The 23,408-nt window shown below is 46.5% G+C and overlaps 1 protein-coding gene across 1 annotated transcript in view; it reads left to right on the top strand.

The window, feature by feature from the left end:
- Window positions 1–7,805, top strand: part of SEMA4B (semaphorin 4B) — a 567,312-nt gene extending 559,507 nt beyond the window's left edge. The window contains exon 15 of the mRNA XM_069625216.1: window positions 1,177–7,805. Within this exon, the coding sequence (XP_069481317.1) occupies window positions 1,177–1,973 (797 nt within the window). The 3' untranslated portion in view covers window positions 1,974–7,805. The remainder of the gene's footprint in view (window positions 1–1,176) is intronic.
- The last annotated feature ends 15,603 nt before the right edge of the window (window positions 7,806–23,408 follow it).

The following is a 23,408-nucleotide window of genomic DNA, read 5'->3' as shown; positions in this document are numbered from 1 at the left end:
CTCGGCTGGCTCTCTTTCTACTCACTCTTCCCTAGTCTTCTTGTGCACAGGCCCTCTTTGGTCCTTTTCTCTCTTCGCCTCTAAGCTCTGTGACCGTTTGCTTAATTCACATCACCCATTCTTCTCTTTTCTCTCTGTAATCTTCTCTCAAAGCTGCTCTCCTTATAATCAACACATTCTTTGAATTTTGTATTCTGTAATTTATTATTTTGCAGTTTGTACATCGCTTAGGCGCAAGTGCTACATAAATAAAACATAATTAAATCATCAACACACACCCACCCCTTTCCCCAACATATTAAAAAGCCACTACAGATAATCAAAGGAATGTGTTTGAAACTGATCATCAGATGTTTTTTGTGTAATTGACTATTCTGCAATTTAATATCACTTTAAACCATAGCACTTCAGACAGTTATATTTTTTTAGTTTGCAAAAAAAGTTCAAAGAAAACAAACTGCGTGCAAAGTCCCTTCGGCGTCGGTGCTGTGATGCGCAGGAAGGACCTTTTCCTGCAGAGAGAGGATAATATTAAGCAAACAGTGACTTTAACAAGCAAATGCTACTTTATTTAAATGTCCACAATATATTATGACTTTTAAAAACAGCTGCAGTCTTTTAAAAGCCCTTTCAGAATGATAAAGGTTTCTGCAAGAAAGAAAATACTATTTACAATGTTAAGAAATGTAGAATTGTATGTCAAGAAGTACTAAAACCTAAGAAGTTAAGTTTGAATAGTTTATGAAAAATGTACAAAAGTTATTAGGAATTTTGTTTCACTTCCTAGTATAAAATATAGCCCCCCGCCCCTCTCAGTCAAAAATACATCTGCAGGCAATTCCCCCCCCCCCCCCCCCAACTCACATTGTCCAAATTCAAAGCTTTTCCAGCACTTTGAACACTTTTATCCCCAATTTCGGAACCTGGTAAAGTTCCTTCATTTCAAAGCCTGCTGTTGTGTGCACTTGGAATGCTGTGGAAAGTGGTTTTGGAAATAAGTTTGGATGGTTTGGAAGAAACGATTGCCCGATTTCTTCTCAATCCCCATTAGAAATGATTTAAAATGTATTCATTATAAGAGATGTATGTATATTCTGTGCATTTCTTGTAAATGCTTCCTTGATGCATTTGAACTGTGGAATCGCTTTAATGCCTTCTGTGCTTTTTGCCCCACAGAAGAAATCGAGTGTCAGAAGATCGTGCTTCCAGCCAACACCATGAACTCTCTGACGTGCACGCCGCTATCGAACTTTGCTTCGAAGAGCTGGTTCCACAATGGCGAGAAGATCAATTCCTCCTACACTGTCCGGTCCAATGGGGATTTGCTTCTAGTTCGAAGCCCGCAGAGTTTTGGCTCCTACGAGTGTTGGTCGACGGAGGAAGGTTTTCGCAAATTAATGGCCAACTACTGTGTGGAGCCCGAGGGTGCCCCGAAGGCTACAACAGTCCAGGTGGACACCAGCAAACCTCTTCCAGCACCCAAGCCTAATGACGAGCTCTTCTTGAATCTGTCGAAGTCTAGCTCAACCTCGCAAAGTCATTCGTCGAGAATTACGAGTAAAACCTACTGGAACGAGTTCATGATCATGAGTATCTTATTTGGGGTCGCTGTGGTCATTCTTGGACTCTTCTTGCTCTACAAACACCGAAAAGGAATGAAAACATTCCTGAAGCCTGGAGACGTCTCTGATATGCAACACAAGAAACCACAGAAAAGTGGTAAACCGGCAGAGAGCCTGCCATTACACGGCAGCACCGCCCCCAATGCAGTGCTCGATCACAAAGGCTATCAGACACTGAACGATAACTATCTCATCACCACCCCATACCACGATCCCCTGACCACCAACAAGAACTTTTCCGAGTCTGAAAAGAGACCTTTGAACATCAAGGACACACTGGTGGAAGTATCTCCCCAATGCCAAAGGCCGCGGGTACGGCTCGGCTCCGTGATAAGGGATTCTGTTGTATGATCAGGGCCTCACTGTGAGCCGCCCTGTACAAAGCTACTGCCCTGCCACGGCTTCCAAGGGACCAATGAACGATGAGCCATTCAGTGGTTTCAAAGTACTGTAGCCTGTGAACTCTGAACCAGGAAATGATTTGTGAGCTATTGTGAATGTGCTCGACTATGCATGTTGCTCGGGCCCAACCCAAAAGTGAAACTGACATTGGATTGAGTTCCTTGATGTTGAAAGAAACGTGCAGACTATGCCAGGTGACACTGTTGCAGAAAGTCCAGACACTGAACGCAGGAAGCCGCTGGTGAAGGTGTGTCCATGTGTGGCCTGCGCTTTCAATGTAATTATCCATCATAGAAAAGCACAATGGAAGGCAACAGTGTCCTGAGATGACCCCATCAAGCCCTTCACCTCCGGAAGTCCCGCCCTTTTGTTGCAGAAATGGTGTTTGTGATATTTGTTCAGAGTGTGTCAGTCTCGAAATGCTGAATCCGCCAGTTAAATAGGTCCTCGGTCGGTGGAGCCTGAGGAAATGACTGCTGCTGTCCTTACGAGATGACTGAGGGCGCAATGCCCCCCCCCCCACCCCCAGTCAGGCCACGTGTGGTGGATCTGTTGAGGACCCACAGAAGGTGACACTCTGCTGTGGTGGCGCTTGCGCTTGGATAACCGAGCTCGGTGCTGGGTGTGATCGGATGCAACGTTCCTGGCCGCTGGAGCCCACATAGAGCCGAGTGATCTGGAGCTCATGCAGCGGCTAGAAGCCTCATTCTCCACGCCAGAGGTGCTTCAGCAGCCGGGGCACCGGTGCCATGCCAGGCTGGGACAACACCAGTGAAGTGCGCTTCTTTACGCACTTCATTCAAGGGACCAGTACGAAAAGAGCACTGTTGTGTTACAGCACTGGTAACACAGCGGGTACCAGGTATATGCTTCAGACACACACACACACAATGCTTTAATTATGCCCACGGCCCGTTCCGGCTGCATTGAAGCCGAATAAGTCCATTTAAAAGTTCTTATGTGCCAAAAAATTTCAAACACATCTGACAGCTTATCCTGTGTCTTTCTATCAGTCTTGCTGCTTATGTAAAGAGCATTTTTGTGTAATGTCTGTTTAGGCGCTGTTCATACAAGAATAGCACACAGCTTTCATTTGTTTGAAAAGTGGAGTCATTTTTAAAATATGTATTTTCTAAAAGAATGTGAAAGCATGCCCTAGTGCTTGACACAGACTACCAAGAGCTTGAAGCTGCCTAAACAGTTCCAATACTCCTCCCCCGCCCCACCGCCCCACCCTCTGGCATCTCACAGAGTCCAATTGCTGCATAGCAACCTTTCCAGTACCTTATATCGGGATAACCTTTATCTGTCGTGGACCCACAGCGCCCCCTTTTAGTTATTGAAATGTGAGGGGAAGTGCAGGTTTCAGCTTGTCTCTGGTTTCTTGTGTTTGGTAACAGTTGAATTGCCCCAACCTGCAATGGGAGTCTGTGTGCAGTCCCGCCAGCGCCGCGAGCCGGGTACCCCTCACAGCACACGCTATTGCATGTTTTGAAGAACGTGTGTTTGGAAGCAATGTATGTTGAGATGACGTTAGAGTATTCAGAGGACCACTTTCAAAAAGCCAGGAACAGGTGAGCCACTGACCCCAAGTGTGGTATCGCTTTGCTACCCAAATACCAGGAGGCCTCTGCAGGTGCTCTACTGGGCAATCGCCCCCCAAAAATCTACTGTAGACTTATAGTGCCGGCGCATGGAAGCGTAGGCCGAGGCACTAACAATACATCTGGAACCTGTGGTCTGGATTCTAAGCTTTAAACGCCACATAAAGGTAAAACGGGGTCTATTGACCGCCTGGCCAGAGAGCAGAGCAACAGCTGAAGCAGTTTCTTGTGGTTTTGTAAAGTCCTTCTTTCCAGAATAGCATCCCGAGTACAATGCGTGCAGGAGCACACAAGCATTTCTTTTTATTCCTGGTAATTGCATATGTTGTATATTGCACACGTGTGGCAGCACATACATGCTCGGAACTCGATGGCTTGCAGTTTAGAACATCTGCTTTGGCCATGTAGTGGGTGCCCAGATGTGGTAATGCCACTTCATAGCGGCAACTACGCACTGGAAATTCCAATTAATAGAAATTCCAATTAACAATAAAGTCTTCATAGCGGCAGCTAAGCACTAGAAATTCCAATTAATAATAAAGCCTTCATGGCGGCAGCTAAGCACTAGAAATTCCAATTAATAATAAAGCCTTCATGGCGGCAGCTAAGCACTAGAAATTCCAATTAATAATAAAGCCTTCATGGCGGCAGCTAAGCACTGGAAATTCCAATTAATAGAAATTCCAATTAATAATAAAGCCTTCATGGCGGCAGCTAAGCACTGGAAATTCCAATTAATAGAAATTCCAATTAATAATAAAGCCTTCATGGCGTGCTTTTTTTAAGGTTATTGCACAACGCTCACTGCACAAACTTGCTCTGCAGTGTATCCACGAACATTCAAAACTTTGGTGGGACACTTCCAAAAGAAATTGTGCAGTCGAGAAATAGTGCAGAGCAACTAATGGAAACGCTGTAAACCGTGTAGGGCGAAAAATGGGGCAAAAAAAGAAGTTGGGTGATCCCAGGGTAGGTGGGAATTCTGGGTGTTGGCTGAGGTGAGGCTGCACAGGTTGCCCACTGTATGTTACAAAGAGACCAGAGCGTTCTTAGTTCATGCCCTTAATACGTGCCATAATAATGAGAACAGAAATACACGTGGGGGCAACCCCCCACAGGCATGTCTGACAAAATAAAAGGGTTTATTATCAATTTTTCCAAATGGTCGAATGGAAAATGATTTGAACATTTCTTTCCAGAAACCCAAACATCTGGCAGATTAACCAAAATCACATGTTCAAAAAAAAAAAACTATACATTTCATCTTGGGTGAAGGAGCATAGCTCAGGGGCAACGCAGACAACGCGGCGCAACACAGGTTCAAATCCCGAAAACCAATGTCTGTTATTAAGCGCATTATAAAAGAACAATTATAGGTGTCCAGTCAACTCGTCGAAAAAAAACTGGTCGACTGCAATTTGGTCGACGCAATTTGGTCGAAAACCATTTCGTCGAAAAAAAATTTTTATTTATATATTTATTTTTGGGTTTTCGTTTGGTTAAAAAAATGGGTTTTAAGAGAAAAAAAGGGGGTTGGGGGGGGGACCCCCCCAAAAAAAAAAAAAAAAAAAAAGGGTTAAAATAGAAAAAAAAAAAATTCGACGAAATGGTTTTCGACCAATTTGATTCGACCATTTGTCTGGTCGACCAATTTTTTTCGACGAATTCACTGGCAACCCAATTATAATCTTAGAGTATTTTACAAAGAACACACTCTCATATCAACATGCAGAGGTTGATCTACAAGGGATTGACGCGCCATGTGTCATGCGTGGGGAAATCGCACCCACACCACAAATGATGTATGCCGCTGGCAGCCACCCGCTTAAAGGGTTACGCCGAAATATGCAACACTGTTTGTGAACCAGACACCAGGTGTATATTGTGTTAAGAAAACAGCTTGTAAAAGTTCAATTTAGTAAATTTTCTCTTGCCTAAATTAGTTATTTTTACATCACTTGGGCTCCTTGTTGCGTAAATGTTGTAAGAAACCCCACCAGGTGGAGAACGCGTACATATACTGCACCCCTTAAACCTAAACCGTGTGGGTGCAAGTTAAAAACAGAAAGCAATGTCCGAAGAAGCATGTTTCTGTGAAAACTCACTGTATGGATACCTTTGTGGGTATTGATCAAGAATTGCCATGCCTGTTTCTGGCAATCATTTGGAACGGCCCGCTGACCCCCCGCTGACTGTACATTATGGGCCCGATTCATGGAATTCTTTGCACGGTTCAAAGTGACTTTGCGCTGCTGAGAAGCGATTTTGCACTGCCGACACAAACCCTGATTCGTGGAACTGTGCAAAGTGTATTTTGTACTGCAAAAATGACTCTGTACTGACTTGGCACTGCAAACCTACATTTCCCCCAACCCTCCGACCCTGCACATTGGGCGCTTCTGGAAGGGAAGCGTGCAATAAAACGAGGCTGTCGCTTTGGCCCACAAGTGCCCGAATAGCTCGGCACAATCTACGTCGAGATACCCGATCAAGAGTGTAAGGGATCAGTAATAAATAGCCGAGTCCATTTATACAATCGCAGAACGTGGTGTCGTGTGGCCTGAACTCGTGGACTCTGTGCAGGAGAGGTTCCCCAGTTACCCAGCTCAGTTGCAGGCCAGACACAGTTGGCATCAACCCTTATTTTGTCTCCTCTGCTTCCCTGCACTATGTCCCTCCGTTTTTTTTTTGTAATATGCCCTGGGTTGACCTTTTATGAAAACACAGCAATACAAAGATCTATATATATATATATATATACACACACACACACAAGAGTTGGACCCAATGGAAACACCTCACCTTGGTGAGCGAGCAGGAGACCTCGAATGGACTTTTTGTGGGAGCCTGAAATCTGCCTATTGGCCTCTCTTGTCCATGTAGTGCTGCCTTCCTAAATAGGGATGGATATATTCTTTTGGGGAGTGGGTTTGAGGGGTGCATAAGCTGCAAATTGATCACGTGTCTACATACTGGCGGGTTTCGGGTCGCCTTGCTGATCATAGGTCAGTGTTGGGTCACCTGGAAGCCTAAAAGTAGGGCGAGCTCGAGAACCCTGAAAATGCCACACGCATTGCTTAAACTAAAAAAACAGCTGTACTCCTAGGACACAAATACACATTATCTGCTAAAATAGACGATGTGGGTGTCACTGGCCCCAAGGAACGAGTGTCTGGAATTAGGGTACTCGAAGTCCACACAGTGCCGGCATTTATCACATCAAGGGACACAGAGACAAGCAGTAAAACCCATAGAACGCAATCCCCAGAACTGGCAGGAACTTCCATAGGTTTAATGGCAGTTTAGAAGATGATTAAAACCCCAAAGGCCTGATTCTGGATGTGGCAGAAGTCACTTATAACGAGTGATCTTCCCCGGGGTGGGCTGCCTGGCGGAGGTCAGCCAGGGGTGTCCGTGAATTGCCCTGCTGGGCTGAGCATTGCCCTGCAGGTCCGAGCTCCCTTCCACAGGAGTTTAATCTCTGGAGCTCGCTGTCCAGAAGCGGCCCTGTGCATTCAGCTTCTAGAAATGGTCTGTTCTGTGCCGGACATTACATTCCAATATTGATTGATCAAGAAGGCCCATCAAGGCTGCACCCATCGCATCATGTGCTTTCAAAGGCTGACAATCTGAAAAACGGAATTGCATTCACTTAAGTATTTTGTCTGATGTCCGTTTTTAAATCTGGAACCAGAAGAGTGAACCAGGCTCCCTTACCAAGTGAGATGCGAGAACAGGAAAGGGGGTCCTTGTAATGTGCATTCTCTCACCAGTAACCCACACGGTTAATGCGTGAATGTAACTTTCTGGCCGTCTGCTGTGTAGTGTCTGTACAGCGAATGTGTGCGAGATACAACACCCGCCAGAATTGTTGCGCACACATCGGCGAGGCCGAGTTTTGGGGTACGCTCTTGTCTGCCACCAGAAGAGTCCTTCCTTGTGCTGCTGTGCACGTGTGTTCTGCATGCTTGTACATACTCCTGTGCACGTGCATGCTTGTGCAGACCCACTCCACCACCCATGACTGAAGCTCCCCCCCTGCACTGTGTGAGGTCACTGCTTGTATTCTGGGGTGGGGGCGGGCCGGGGGCTGCGCATTATATGCTGTTAACTATTCGTGTTTTTTTTAAATAAACATGCACTTTACGTTTTGTAAATAAATCCTTTCTAAAAGTTGTGTGTTTTGTCTTCATTTGAAAGCGGCCTTTCCTCTCCTCCGTGGCTCCAGGAGAACCCCTCCCCCACCCAGGGAACGGATGACGTCATCGCAGATGCAACACTAATTGGTCACATTGCATGTTACCCCTTCGGCCAGTTCTCAAATGAAGATATTTAAGGGTGGATGGGGGATGGGGGGGGGGGCTTTGAGCTCATGGTAAATCGCCCCATCCCCCATAAGTATATTTATAAAAATAAGACACGCTGAAATAATTACCAGTGGCACCTTGGAGGAGGGGGGGGGGGGTCAGGGAGGGGGTGGGGGCGCTGGGCTTTGGGGAGCTGTTCACAGAGAATATTCTGAACGGTCCGTTTGGTTTCCAAAATAAATATTCCGGCCGCAGGTTCTTTTTGTCTGAAGGATCAATAATAGGAAACAGTTCCTGTTATGGGCGGAGTTCGGAAGTAAGACTTAAGCTGCTGGCAAGGTTTTCCAGTGGTCTGTGAATAACGCTTACGTGCTCCCGGCAGGGGTGTTGCCAGGTCTGGAAAAGACCCGGGGCTAGGCTGATGTTGGAACGGTCGGGGCTGGGGGCTAGCTAGCCTTTTGGATGTAGCTCCTGAGATTCTACCCGGGGCTACAACCAAAAGATCAGGAGCTATAGCCCCCTAGTATGCCCCTCCCCCCAGCAACGCCTCTGGCTCCCGGTATGGTGGGGACTTCCAACATTAGGCCACTGTGTTGCTGTCCTACACGTTACAATACACACAAGCCTACATGTTACAAGCCTACATGTCACAATACATGTCAATCCTACATGTCAACTTGACAACCCTATGGCGCACTCCTGACGGAAATACCATCCTGAAAGCAAATTCACGGAAAAGTAGTAAGCCAGACTGACCCAAAAAGAAGGTCGCCCGGCAAGCATCGCTCCGTGGTATACACTTGAATAATAACAGCAACACGTAGTTCCAACTGTTTTCGTACTGAAATTTTATAAATGAAAGGATTTTTGTAGAGAACATAAACTACAAAGTATACTAGATACAAAGCATATTTTCTTCAAACAAACAACAATAAACTTTCTTCTTTGACAGAAGGTAAGTTCTCTTCAGTTTAAACAAACAGGTATTCCCTCTTGTGGCCAGTATGCATAAACATTGACCCGATGGCACATGATATACACAACTTCATCGTACACATACATAAGGTTAGTGTTACACATGGTATAGGTGCATAGCTTTAGTGGCTCATGGTTTATGAAACACTGTTATAATTACGATATCTCCTTCTCTTCCGGATGGAAACAGGACATTGATGATCTAATTGATATATGGAACATAAGACTTCTAGCCCTGAAGATGGATTATGACAAATCTGAAACGCGTCGCCATTAGATACTTTTACAAAAGAAGTGTATTTTGGACAATTATGAACTGTTAATTGGGTTCAGATTGAGGAAATGTATATATATGTGTACGATGAAGTTGTGTATATCATGTGCCATCGGGTCAATGTGTATGCATACTGGCCACAAGAGGGAATACCTGTTTGCAGACCCACCATGTTGCTATACACACAAGCTTACATGCCACAATACATGCAAGCCTACATGTCACAATACACACAAGCCTACATGTCACAATACAGGCAAGTCTACATGTTTCAATACACACAAGCCTACCATGTTGCTATACACACAAGCTTACATGCCACAATACATGCAAGCCTACATGTCACAATACAGGCAAGCCTACATGTCACAATACAGGCAAGTCTACATGTTACAATACACGCAAGCCTACATGTTACAATACACGCAAGCCTACATGTTACAATACACACAAGCCTACATGTCACAATACAGGCAAGCCTACATGTTACAATCCTACATGTCACAATACACACAAGCCTACATGTTACAATAAACACAAGCCTACATGTTACAATAAACACAAGCCTACATGTCACAATACACGCAATCCTACATGTCACAATACACACAACCCTACATGTTACAACCCTACATGTTACAAAACATACAAGCCTACATGTCGCAATACATGCAATCAAAGGTGTTCCCGCTTTATGGGTTTAGCTCATCTCAACGCTATCACTTAAGAAGCAATTCATGCTTAAGGCTAGAGGTTTACGCACTGTGAGGGTAGAATGAACCAATAACTGTGCTATAATACCTTACGTGACTCACAGCGCATCGGCCACTCAGAGGCGTAGACAGGGTAGGGCCTGAGCAGGCAAGGCCCACCCAACAGCAACATATGCTTCTCTACCCTGTGCCATGTCCAACAGAAACTCTAGACTCTGTGCCAGATTAACCAAACTACATGAACCACAGAGAAAATCCCTACCACCTACCAACCTGAAAACTAACTATAAGCCCAGCTTGAAACCCAGTCATCTCAATCTGTCTTCGCCATTGTCCTTCACCAATATGAATGCCCCCCAAACTAACAAGCGCAAGTTAAGTGATAACAATACAGCCAAACCTATCCTAGTTCAAGAGACAACTGAGAACCCCCCCGCCCCTCAAAGGAGCGCTTCTCAGTGCCACTGACATAGCCGACCTAATTACAGAAGGTAATTTGGATTTCCTTGCGATCACGGAAACATGGCTTCACAATGCAGTAGGACCTTCACTCATGTTAGCTATCCCTGATGGCTACACAATAGCTAGACAAGATCGAGACGGTGCCCGAGGAGGTGGCATTGCCATCATCTCTAAAACTTGTCTCTCCCTAAGACTAGCCCCTACCCATCTGTTACAATCGTGTGAAATTCTTTCTGCCAAATTCCAGATAAATGACTCGCAATCACTCACCATCCACTTAATATACAGGCCGCCTGGTCCTCTTGGCACTTTTGAGGAGGATCTGCATAACATACTCTCGAACAACCTTAAACCGCCCTCTCAATTACTCCTATTAGGAGACTTCAACATAGGTTTCAATGACCAAATGGATAAAAACCCCCATAGATATAGCTATTACAATCAACCTACTAGGTCCGTCTCAAAAAGTTAATAAACCTACCCACCTAAAAGGGATAATACTGGATTGGATAGCGGACTACGATTGCACAGCTACCATCTCATCTATCCTGCCTCTATCATGGACAGACCATTCACTGGTGTCCTTCTACCTATCCAACGTTAGACCCAGTCCTTTGGCTCCTCCACTAGCGCCACCATGCCTAACCAGAAATTAAAAAAAAGTATTACAGTAGAGAAAGTAATCCCTGCTATCCTCCCTACCCTTAACTCGTTTCCAGAAAATCTTGAGCCCAGCATTCTAGTTCATGAATTCAATAATATTATGCTCACCACACTGGACAAAATTGCCCCTTTCAAATTAAGATCCAGCAAACCATTAGCCCACTTAAACAAATGGTTTACACCACAACTCAAAGACCTTCGCATCTTGAAAAGAAAAAGTGAAACAAATTGGAGACTTTGCCCTTCCAATGAGAACAAAGCCAAATGAACCTCACTCTCCTCACACTACAAGAAGAAAGTCTGCCGGGCAAAACACAACTCTTATGATGAGCGTATTGCAAAATCAAACTCTAGTATGAAAGAACTCTTCTCTATACTAAAGGAACTAGAGTCCCCAATAGCTACACCTGACATCTGTACCAAAGACACATCTTGGTGTGCAGACATCCAACATGCACTAGCCAATAAAATGAACATGTTCCAAAATAAAATTCAGCAAAAAAAAGAAGTACCGAATCTACAGCACTCGCCCAAAAACCCTTTGCCCAGCGCTTCACCGCCAGCACACAATAATACATTCCACTTCTCCAAAATGTTTACGTAGGCGGTAGAAAAAAAATCATCCGGTCACTGAAGCCCTCTAATTGCAAAGGTGACATCTGCCCAGCACAACTAATAAAAGATGCTGCCAGAGAACTATCTCCATTCATCACTAAACTGATTAATGCTTCCTTTGCCACTGGTACCATCCCAGCCAACCTTAAACAGTCTTGGGTGCTCCCTCGCCTCAAGAAACAGACTTTAGATCCTCTCATCCCCACTAATTACCGGCCCATTACCACAGTTCCATTTTTACTCAAAATATTGGACAAAGTCGCCTACAATCAAATTAAAAAAACACCTCAAACTGCATAAACTCCTAGGTAAGTCTTGTCGCCATCGGCAACTGCAGACCCGTCCCCCATCCTGTGCGGTGTTCCCCAGGGTTCCTGTGTCTCGCCAACTCTCTACAACATCGTCACCAAACCCCTGTTCGATGATCTGGACCATATGGGTATCACCTACACTAATTACGCAGATGATACCCAGATTCTCTTCCCTCTCACTGGGGATCATAGCAAGGACACAGAGTTGGTGAACAAAGTATATCTTATCATCCAAGCATGGATGGCCATTCATGGCCTATGCTTGAACAATAAGACTGAGTTGTTAATTTTGGGCTCTCAGGCCAACATAAAAAAACTAGGCATGGAATATTCTTCTTTTAGTATCATCGCGAACACCATCAAAGTCTCCAAGGAGGTAAAAACTCTTGATTTCTACTTGGACTCCACACTGTCTTTTGATAAACAGATAAAATCCCTGACCTCCTCCACAGCCTATACTTGTAAGCTGCTAAGAGCTGGCAAACCATTCCTCTCTGATGATAGCTGCCTGATCCTGGCCAGAGCCCTAATACACTCCAGAATTGATTATTGTAATGCCCTATACAGTGGTGCTAATAAAACCATCATCCAGAAGCTCCAAACTTTACAAAATAATGCCTTAAGAGCAACCCTGGGCATAAATAAAAGAACCCACATCTCTTCCCTTAGACGCCAAGATAAATGGCTGTCTACTGGCAATAAAATACAGCTAAAGACATTGCCATTGACTCAAAGCTCTCAATAACGCTGCCCCCAGCTACTTCACAGACAAACTTCAGAGAAGAATCTCTCCTAGACCATCTAGAGTTAGCAATGTTAACTGCCTGGCTATACCTAGATTCAGGCTTACCACTATTGTTGGCAATAGCTTCCCTGTAAAGAATGCTAAATGCTGGAACTCTTTGCCACAAGACTTGAGAGCTGACCAACCCTACATACACTTCAGAATTTTTTAAATAAAACATATCTACTGACCCCCTAGCCTCCTACGCTTTAGGCTGTGTCCTTAGCTGGAGCTACCTATGCACAGATTATCCTCATCTAACTGAGTCTCAGTGTTACACGTAGTGTAACATTCTGTAACTTGTATATTTGTACATTGTATATTGTTGTAACCACATAAGCCGCTGTATTTGCATTGTATATTGTTGTAATTACACAAGTCTCTATTATATCTGTATAAATCTGTATATTGTGTAACTATGTAAGCCTTGCATTGTCATACTGCTGCGCCCTATTACCTACGGGTCTGGTGCACATAACAAGTGAATAAACAAACCCCCAGCAGCGCTCTGTGGGCATTTACAGATGTTAGTGCCACTGCAGGCAGAGGGCCCCACATGTTAGACAATCCTGGCTATGCCCCTGCTGCAAATTCCACATATGCTAGTGACCCCGCGTGGCAGGGGCCAATGTAAATCTCACACGTGGTGTTCGTCTGACATGGTGGTGGGGTTTCCAAAATACCAACCGAAGCTCCAAATCCTAACTCGTGACACATTGTGACAAGTGCCAAATCAAGTCAAGCTCCATGGGGCATGGTCCAAGTTTCTATGACCTTCTAAGAAACGGTCTCCATTTTATGATTACTTGAAAATGACTAAGTATTTATTTGAAAAGAGCCACCATGTTCAAAACACGTCTCATTTCAAAGCTCTGGGAAGTGGTGTCAACGCTAAGCTGCACACTGCATGCAGATATGGCGCGCAAGAAAGCCCCTACAATGGGACAGCCAGCTTTAGATGTCAGGTTGTCTCGGCTTAGCAACTAGTACTGTCCTCACTCATCGATTCATCGATTCATCTCATGCTTACCCCCTGTTGCATGAGGCCATCCTCTTTACCCCCTCGCATGAGGCCAGCCTTTTTACCCCCTGTGGCATGAGGCCAGCCTGGTTACCCCCTGTGGCATGAGGCCAGCCTCTTTACCCCCTGTGGCATGAGGCCAGCCTCTTTACCCCCTGTGGCATGAGGCCAGCCTGGTTACCCCCAGGCATGAGGCCAACCTCCTTACCCCCTGGCATAAGGCCAACCTCCTTACCCCCTGTGGCATTTGGCCAGCCTGGTTACCCCCTGTGTAATGAGGCCAGCCTCTTTACCCCCTCGCATGAGGCCAGCCTCTTTACCCCCTGTGGCATGAGGCCAGCCTCTTTACCCCCTGTGGCATGAGGCCAGCCTGGTTACCCCGTGGTATGAGGCCAGCCTGGTTACCCCCTGTGGCATGAGGCCAGCCTGGTTACCCCCTGTGGCATGAGGCCAGCCTCCTTACACCATGAGGCCAGCCTGGTTACCCCCCTGTGGCATGAAGCCAGCCTGGTTACCCCCAGGCATGAGGCCAGCCTCCTTACCCCCTGGCATAAGGCCAACCTCCTTACCCCCTGTGGCATGTTATTGTTATTTTGCATTTATATAGCGCCTTATATACCATTGGTATGGTCTGAAGGCGCTGGTAGGTTGAACGCCCTCGGGAACCGAAGTTCAGGTCAGTATAGAGAGTAGAGGGAGTCCAAAAGTGCGTGTGCGCACTAGGTATGTGTGCAGCTGGTGCGGAAATCGAGTGGTAGCTGCTTCTTAGTTGTAGGTGTGGTGGTTGAGAGGTCAGGAGTATGTGTTTGCTCTGGTCGGTTTTACCCAGAACGAGTGTGGCTGCGTTAGGCCTGAGGAGAACGCCTGGCTGGGGGGTGTGAATCCAGTAATGATTACTTAGAGTGATGTGGAGTAAGAGGGAGATGTGGATATGAGAACAGTTATACCGAATGGTGTCATAGTATCTCTGTGTTCTAGATGAGTGGTGGTGTAAGAGGGAGAGTAAGCGTGGGGTGTGGTAATGATGTATGTTTTCAAGTGTTTCCTTCATTCCAAAGCATATAAAGCATCGTCTGTTGTACATATTCGTCCGTTCCTCATATTCGTCCGCTCCACACATTCGTTCAGTCATTATCATCGTCTAGTTCACACCCTCGTACACTTCTAAATGCTGCTGGGAACAGTTCTGAATTCAACTTTCACAGAGAGGCTATTGGGTGCAACTTTCAAGTGTAACTGGGTATACTTCTAAAATGCTATTGGGTACACTTCTAAATGCAGGTGGGAACCGTTTTACAATCAGCTTTCAGATAGGCTATTGGGTGCAGCTTCTAAATGCAATTGGGTGTATTTCTAAAGTGCTGTTGGATACACTTCTAATTGCAAGAGGGTACAATTCTAATTCAACTTTCTCTGAGGAGGTGCGGGGTACAGTTCTAGTTGCGAGGGGGAACAGTTCTTAATTCAACTTTCACAGAGGCTATTGGGTGCAAACTTTCAGGTGCAACTGGGTACACTTCTAAATGCAAGTGGGAACAGTTCTAAATTTTAGCTTTCACAGAGAGGCTATTGGGTGCAGCTTCTGAATGCAATTGGGTACACTTCTAAATGCCGTTGGGTACATTTCTACATGTAAGAGAGAACAGTTCTAAATCAACTTTCTCACAGAGGCTAACCGGCGCAACTTCCAACTCTAATTGGATACACTTCCAGGAGCAGGTGGGAGCGGTTCTAATGCGGGTAACGGATTTAAATTCAACTTTCGCAGAAAGGCTATTGGGTGCAGATTCTAAATGCAATTGGGTAGACTTCTAAATGCTGTTGGGTACACTTCTACATGCAAGAGGGAACAATTCTAATTCAACTTTCTCAGAGAGGCTATCCGGCGCAACTTCCAACTGCAATTGGGTACACTTCTAAATGGAGGTGGGAGCAGTTCTGATGTGGGTGGTAACAGATCTAAATTCAACTTTCACAGAGGCTATCGGGCGCAGCCTCTAAATGCGACTGAGTACACTTCTAAATGCAGGTGGGAACAATTTTAAATTCAACTTTCACAGAGAGGCTAATTGGGGACAGCTTCTAAATGCAAATTCTAGTGTATCTTTCTCAGAGGGCTATCCGGCGTACTTCTAAATGCTAACATTCACAATTCCATCTAAGAGTGGACATGCTAATATTCACAATTCCATCAAGGAGTGGACATGCTAACATTCACAATTCCAACTAAGAGTGGACATGCTAACATTCACAATTCCATCTAAGAGTGGACATGCTAACATTCACAATTCCATCAAGGAGTGGACATGCTAACATTCACAATTCCATCAAGGAGTGGACATGCTAACATTCACAATTCCATCTAAGAGTGGACATGCTAACATTCACAATTCCATCAAGGAGTGGACATGCTAACATTCTCAATTCCATCTAAGAGTGGACATGCTAACATTCACAATTCCATCAAGGAGTGGACATGCTAACATTCACAATTCCATCTAAGAGTGGACATGCTAGTATTATGGCACTCTATGTTATTGGTAGGTAAGATAGAGTGGCGGGGGTTTTCTGGAGTAGAGTGATTGCTCTACTCCCCACCCATGCCACACTCACGGTTTTTGTTGGTGTTTGTTGGCTTCCTTGGCGTCCCCTGCGGACACCTGCTGACACATCCTGGAGCCGCCTCTGTAGGAGCCGCCCTTTGCCTTGGGGCCCTTCGCCAGAGGGCTGCCCTGGGAAAGTCGGGGATAAAGGGGAGGTGGTCGAATCAGGGCAGGGGGAGGACAAAGGGGGCGGGACTGAGGGAGGAAAGCTGCCGTGCAGAAGGGAGGCAGCAAGGGCCTCCTGGCCCCAAAATGGTGGCATGGGGGGGCAGGGGCACAGAAATTCCTTTGTGGGGGCATCTGGGGTCGGCTTGCCCTGCGCAGCACTCACCTGCTTCCCGATGGTAAAGGAAGCAGGGAGGCTGCCGCGGGTCGCTAGACCCGAGCCCACGGGCCCAGTTAGCCAATGGGGAACGGGGGGCGGGATGGAAGGCGGGAGCAGGGATCCAGGAAGGAGCGGGGAGAGGGGACGCAAAGAGGGTACAGGGGCCTGGGGGCACAGAAACTCCTTTGTGGGGGCAATTGGGGTCGGCTTGCCCTGCGCAGCACTCACCTGCTTCCCGATGGTAAAGGAAGCAGGGAGGCTGCCGCGGGTCGCTAGACCCGAGCCCACGGGCCCAGTTAGCCAATGGGGAACGGGGGGCGGGATGGAAGGCGGGAGCAGGGATCCAGGAAGGAGCGGGGAGAGGGGACGCAAAGAGGGTACAGGGGCCTGGGGGCACAGAAATTCCTTTGTGGGGGCATCTGGGGTCGGCTTGCCCTGCGCAGCACTCACCTGCTTCCCGATGGTAAAGGAAGCAGGGAGGCTGCCGCGGGTCGCTAGACCCGAGCCCACGGGCCCAGTTAGCCAATGGGGAACGGGGGGCGGGATGGAAGGCGGGAGCAGGGATCCAGGAAGGAGCGGGGAGAGGGGACGCAAAGAGGGTACAGGGGCCTGGGGGCACAGAAATTCCTTTGTGGGGGCATCTGGGGTCGGCTTGCCCTGCGCAGCACTCACCTGCTTCCCGATGGTATTAAACAAAAACAAAACACTCACGGAGGCCCAGGCAGGGCTTCCCAGGCCTGCTGTTCTCCTCAGGCCACCGGCGACCGCTCTCCACGCTCAGCTCATCCTCCTTACCCCATGTGGAGAGCCTGGTTACCCCCTGGCATGAGGCCAGCCTCCTTACCTCCCTGGGCATGAGGCCAGCCTCCTTAACCCCTGGCATGAGGCCAACCTCCTTAACCCCTGGCATGAGGCCAGACTCCTTCCCCCCCCCTGGCATGAGGCCAGCCTCCTTACCCCCTGGCATGAGACCAGCCTCATTACCCCCTGGCATGAGGCCTGCCTGGGGCATGAGGACAGCCCCCTTACCCCTTGGCATGAGGCCAGCCTGGTTACCCCCAGGTTTGAGGCCAGCCTGCGTATCCCTTGGCATTAGCCCAGCCTGGGGCATGAGGCCAGCCTGCTTACCCCCTGGAATGAGGCCAGTCTGCTCATCCCCTGGGATGAGGCCTGCCGGGGGCATGAGGCCAGCCTCCTTACCCCTGGCATGAGGCCAGCCTGCTTACCCCCTGGCATGAGGCCAGTCTGCATATCCCCTGGCATGATACCAGCCTACTTATCCCCTGGCATGAGGCCAGCCTACTTATCCCCTGGCATGAGGCCAGCCTGGCATGTTCAGTCTGTCTTCACTCTGTTCATTTACTCTACATCCTGGGTCTTCTGGCAACCAACCATGGCTTCTGTTTAGTTTATGATTCTTCTTGGACTAAATTGAGCTCTGGCGCCTGTGAACGTTTCAGTTTTGTTTTCTGCTGTTTTCTGAATAAACCATTCATTAAAGGGACCTGTGCTGCACCTGTAAAGTTCTCACCTAGGAGCACTTAACATGCTCATCACCATTTCCACTAGACTTCAAGCACCCCAAGATCTCTGTTTAAAGTGCACGGGGCGGCCTTCTTGAACATACTCTCTCAATTAAACACACCCGGTAAGAATGAACGTAGGATCTCGTGGGCTGCAATCACAACATATGAATGAGTTCCATCCATGGATCAGTCAGTGCCGTGTTTCTTCCACCAGTCCAGCAGCTTGAAGCTTCGCTTCACGCCTCCCCTAGTGGCCAATCCCGTTCACCATTGGGTGGCGGGGTATCATGACACATTTGCCTTCTCCCCATTTTTGAGTTCTGCATTAAAACAGACAACCCTTGTGGCCGTTTTGACACCAATAAACTTCCTTCCATTTGCATCAAGAGATGAATAGTTACCGTAGTGACTAACGTACTCCTAGTCTATAGTTCCCTTTCCACCATACTGCATGTGTGTCCCTTCCAAAGGACGGGAGACAGAACCTTTTTTCACCGGAAAAAACCTTCTTCCCCTTTAATTTTAGAGGCGTGCTCGGGCGCGGCCCTGGGAGCATGCGCTCCCCTGACTCCGCCACTCCTCAGTCCCCATTGACAATCTTAACATTTTCCTAACGACACCAGTATTATTAGGGGGCGGGGGGAGGGGGAGGATGGTGGGACGTATGGAGGAAAGGGGACTAAGTGAGTAACTTAAAATTAATCTTGCGTCCCATCCCCTTTCCTCCATACTGCATGGGCTATTTCAACTGATTGTAGCCCCAGGGTGGAGAGGTGACACTCCTTAAGCGAACAAGTTCCTTAGAAGCGCCTGTCCGAAAGCCACATCTGATTTATAGCTGGGGTCCAAACAGTAGTGCTTACAGAAAGCCAAAGGGGTGGCCTAGGTGGCCGCCCTGCTGATTACCTGCCAGTGAAATGCGACAGCCGTGGCTTTGGCTCTGACAGTGTGGGCATGCATGTTAGCTGGAAGTGATTTGTGCTGCCCCTCATAGGCCTTCTTGATGGCCGAAACCATCCACCTTGCTATAGAGGCCTTGGATGACTGATAACCGGGCCTTGACCTACCTGAAGGTGACAAACAGAGCATCCGACTTGCAGAATCTCTTGGTCCTGTCCAGTAAGAACTTCAGGGCGCATCCGACATCCAGACAGTGCAAGACCCTTTGAGCATCGCCTTTAGGTTCGGCAAAAGACATAGCTAACACTATCTCCTCGTTTAGATGGAAAGCGCAGACTACCTTAAGTAGGAACGCGGGATGCGTTCTCAGGACCACCTTATCCTTCTGAAAAGTATTATAGGGTTCTGATGCTATCAGAGCCTGGATCTCGCTGACTCTGTGAGCAGAAGTGAGAACCACCAAGAAAGCAGTTTTAATTGTGACCAATCTGATACCCGTAGACGCCATTGGTCCAAAAGGTTTGTGCGCCAGGGCGCCCAACACTACATTGAGATCCCACACAGGGTGTGGTTTCTTGATTGTGGTGGGAGGGGGTAGAGCATCATGAGGCCCACCAGATGCCGCTTAACCACCGGGTTGGAGGAGGAGAAGAAGACCTCTTCCTCCGAATTCCTGTAGGTGCCGATGGCTGCCAAGTAGGTGCAGCATGTGTTTATTTGCACCCGAGTGAGCGAGGTGTGCGGAGAAGGAGAGCACATCATCCAATGTGCAGGTAAGGGGGTCGATCTCCTTAGAGTTACCCAGTGACAGGACCTGGTCCATTTACTCTTATACTGGCTCCTAGCGCCCTGAATAATGTCCACGGTAGCCTGAGACAGGCTCAGATGCTGTCATGGTCATGAAGTCAGGGGCACAGGCATGCAGGGGTCGCATGCACAGGAGACCTGGGTGGACACTGTCCTGGCTGCTCATGAACAAAAGTAAACAAGAACATCCATGTAACACCAAAAAGCTTTTATTATGGACATAGCACTTCAGATGCATTAACCTTGTACATTCCATCCATTAAGCAGGATGCATTAACCTTGTACATTCCATCCATTAAGCAGCCCCAAGTGTATTCTTGGGTGTGGCTGCTAATGGATTGCCTTCGCACGTGCTCACTCTCTAGGAGTGGCAGGGTGTGGCTGGTAAGCCGCCCTAATGGGCGTGCCCACGATCTCAGCTATATAAGCTGCCTCGATCCTCAAGACAGACGCTTCGTGTTATTCTGCACTTGCAGCAGCGTAACGCTCACCGTCGCCTGAGGTCAGACTTACCTTTGAAGATCCTGCTTCCTGGACATCCTGCTTCCTGCCAGCATACATACCATCTGGGGGGAGCTGTTCTTACCTGTTCATCTCTTCGCTGAACCAAGTATTCATCTTTACACTTTCCGGAATGCCGAAATCTTCATCTTGGCACAACATGCTCCATCGTCGACAGCAGCGCCTGCAAGGAAAAACAGAAGACAAGGTTAGACACCGAAAAAACAGTCTGTTTAAGGTTGCACTTCGCCATACTAAGCGCTTTTCCTTAAACCATCCCTTACCTGCTATCGAACATTGTGGTAGCATCCGTCTTCCATTCGGCCGCGTCTCGCATCTCACAGCTGCATTGAGGCCGCATTCCCATCTAAGGGAAGAAAACAGAAGAGAGACATTATTGCGGGCATAAATAGGAGCAACATATGTTATGTTATTTGGCATTTATATAGCACCTTATGTATCAATGGTATGATCTCAAAGCGCTGGTAGGTTGAACGCCCTCGGGAACGAAAGAGAAAGAGAGATATATATGATGCATGGGTGCACCGGATGTGTGTGCAGCTGGTGTGGTTGTTGCATGATAGCTGCTTCTTAGTGGTAGGTGTGGTGCCGAGGAAATCAGTTGGATCTGTTCAGTCTAGAGGTTGAACACCCAGACTTAGTTCTGGCTGCATTAGGTCTGAGGAGACGCTTAAGATAGGCGTAAAGTGCTCAGCTAGCTGTGTTTTATTAGGATGATGTGGGGTCATGTCATTATGAGAACAGCTAGACCGAATGAGTCATAGTACAGCTGTGTTCTAGTTGAATGATGGTGTATAAGGGAGAGTAAGCATAGTAGTGTGATATGGTGGATATCAGTAAGCGCCTGCGATCAAGCACGAGAGCAGGACAGGGGGCAGACATTAGGCACAATTTCTATGTTCAACAATAAGTGTGAGACATGATATCATTCACAAGTCTATCTAAGTGCGGGATATGCTATCGTTCACAATTCCAACTAAGTGACGGATATGCTACAATCATAATTTTATCTAGATGAGGTACATGCTATCATTCACCATTCCATCTACATGTGGCGCATGCTACCGTTCACAATTCCAACTAATTGAGGGATATGCTACAATCCTATTCTATCTAGATGAGGCACAATGCTATCATTACCGATTCCATCTAAGAGTGGCACATGCTATCATTTACAATTACAACTAATTCCATCGAATTGTGGGATAATGCTACCACATTCTATCTAGATGAGGCACATGCTATCATTCGCAATTTCATCAGTGTGGCATATGCTATCATTCGCAATTTCATCAGTGTGGCATATGCTATAATTTGCAATTCCATCTAAGTGTGGCACATGCTATCATTTGCAATTCCATCTAAGTGTGGCATATGCTATCATTCACAATTTCATCAGTGTGGCATATGCTATAATTTGCAATTTCATCTAAGTGTGGCACATGCTATCATTTGCAATTCCATCTAAGTGTGGCATATGCTATCATTTGCAATTTCATCTAGGTGTGGTTCATGCTATCATTCACAATTCAATCAAAGTGTGGCACATGCTATCACTCACAATTCGTTTCAGGTGTGGCACATGCTAGCCTTCACAATTCTTTCTAAGTGTGGGATATGCCATCATTCACAATTCCATCCAAGTGTGGCACATGCTATCGTTTGCAATTCTATCTATCATTTACAGTACCAACTAAGTGAGCTATATGCTACCAATCATAGTTCTGTCTGGATGAGGTACATGCTATCACTTTTTTAAAATGCATTTGGTTTACATCTTAAACCTTACATTTATGGTTCACAACAATTTACATTGTCTTCTTTAAAAAATGTTTGACTTTACTGTTCTTATTTGCTACTACTGCTTTCCAACATAATTGTTTCCCGGAAGTGGACTATGGTAGCAACCATCTTTCTGCTGTTTCCCATCAGAATTTGGCTCCATCTTTCTTCTTTTTCCATTTCTATCAGGGCACTTTGATATTTATCGCTGAAGAGCAGTCTTTTTTGTTTGAGTGCCTCACATTCCATAATTACACGGTATATAGTTTGTTTTTCCCCAATATTAGACAGAATCTGCAGTCACTATTTGCACTTTTGTTTTGACTCCATTTCCCCAGGACTTCTCTTGTTGGGAGTAGGTTCAGTCTTAATCTTAAAAACATATCTCTAATTCTTCGATCCGGATATAGATTTAGGTAGTGTCTTAGTTGGTTGAGTGCTCGTGCCTCTCCATTGCACTTTAGGGTCAGCTTGTATCGATCTTTCTGCTCTTGCGTCGCAATCCAATCGGTTCGACTCAACTTCTTTTTGACATTTTGTGGCATCTTCGTCAATATCTCTAATGCAATTCCTTTTTGTTACATATGCTCATTGTTGCTTCTTTCCATTTGTTTAGTACTGAATGATTCACGTGTAAGTGTGAGGTTCTTAATATTTCTAGAGCCGGTATCTTTTCTTTGCTGTTCAATTTTCTGAATAAGTCTAGTATTTTCCATTCTATTATTGATTCTAGCGATTGGAGGCCCAGCTCATAACGGATACGGGCCATCGGCATATTTTGGGGTAGGCCTAGTCCTTTCCGCCAGTAAATCGCCTCCAGTTTTGTCCATATAGATCGATCCAGATTGATCAAAGTTTCAGCACTGTACGCCAGGATCGCTGTCACCTTTTGCTTGTAAAATGTTACAGCCGGTTTAAACGAAAATTTCCCAAATTTCTTGTGGATCGACAGACCCTGACGAGCTAGTGCCCGGGTTTTGGATTTCAAATATTCTGCCCATGTGGATTCTGTGAGAGCTATCATTTACAATTCAATCTAAGTGTGGTTCATGCTATCATTCACAATTCCAACTAAGTGAGCTATATGCTACCAGTCATAATTCTGTCTAGATGAGATACATGCTATCTTTTACAATTCAATCCAAGTGTGGAACATGCTACCATTCGCAATTTCATCTAAGTGTGGGACA

The sequence above is a fragment of the Ambystoma mexicanum genome, chromosome 11, assembly GCF_040938575.1.
Source record: "Ambystoma mexicanum isolate Mex_15411 chromosome 11, UKY_AmexF1_1, whole genome shotgun sequence".
NCBI classification, from domain to species: Eukaryota; Metazoa; Chordata; class Amphibia; order Caudata; family Ambystomatidae; genus Ambystoma; species Ambystoma mexicanum.
This window is presented reverse-complemented; position numbering and strand designations above follow the sequence as displayed.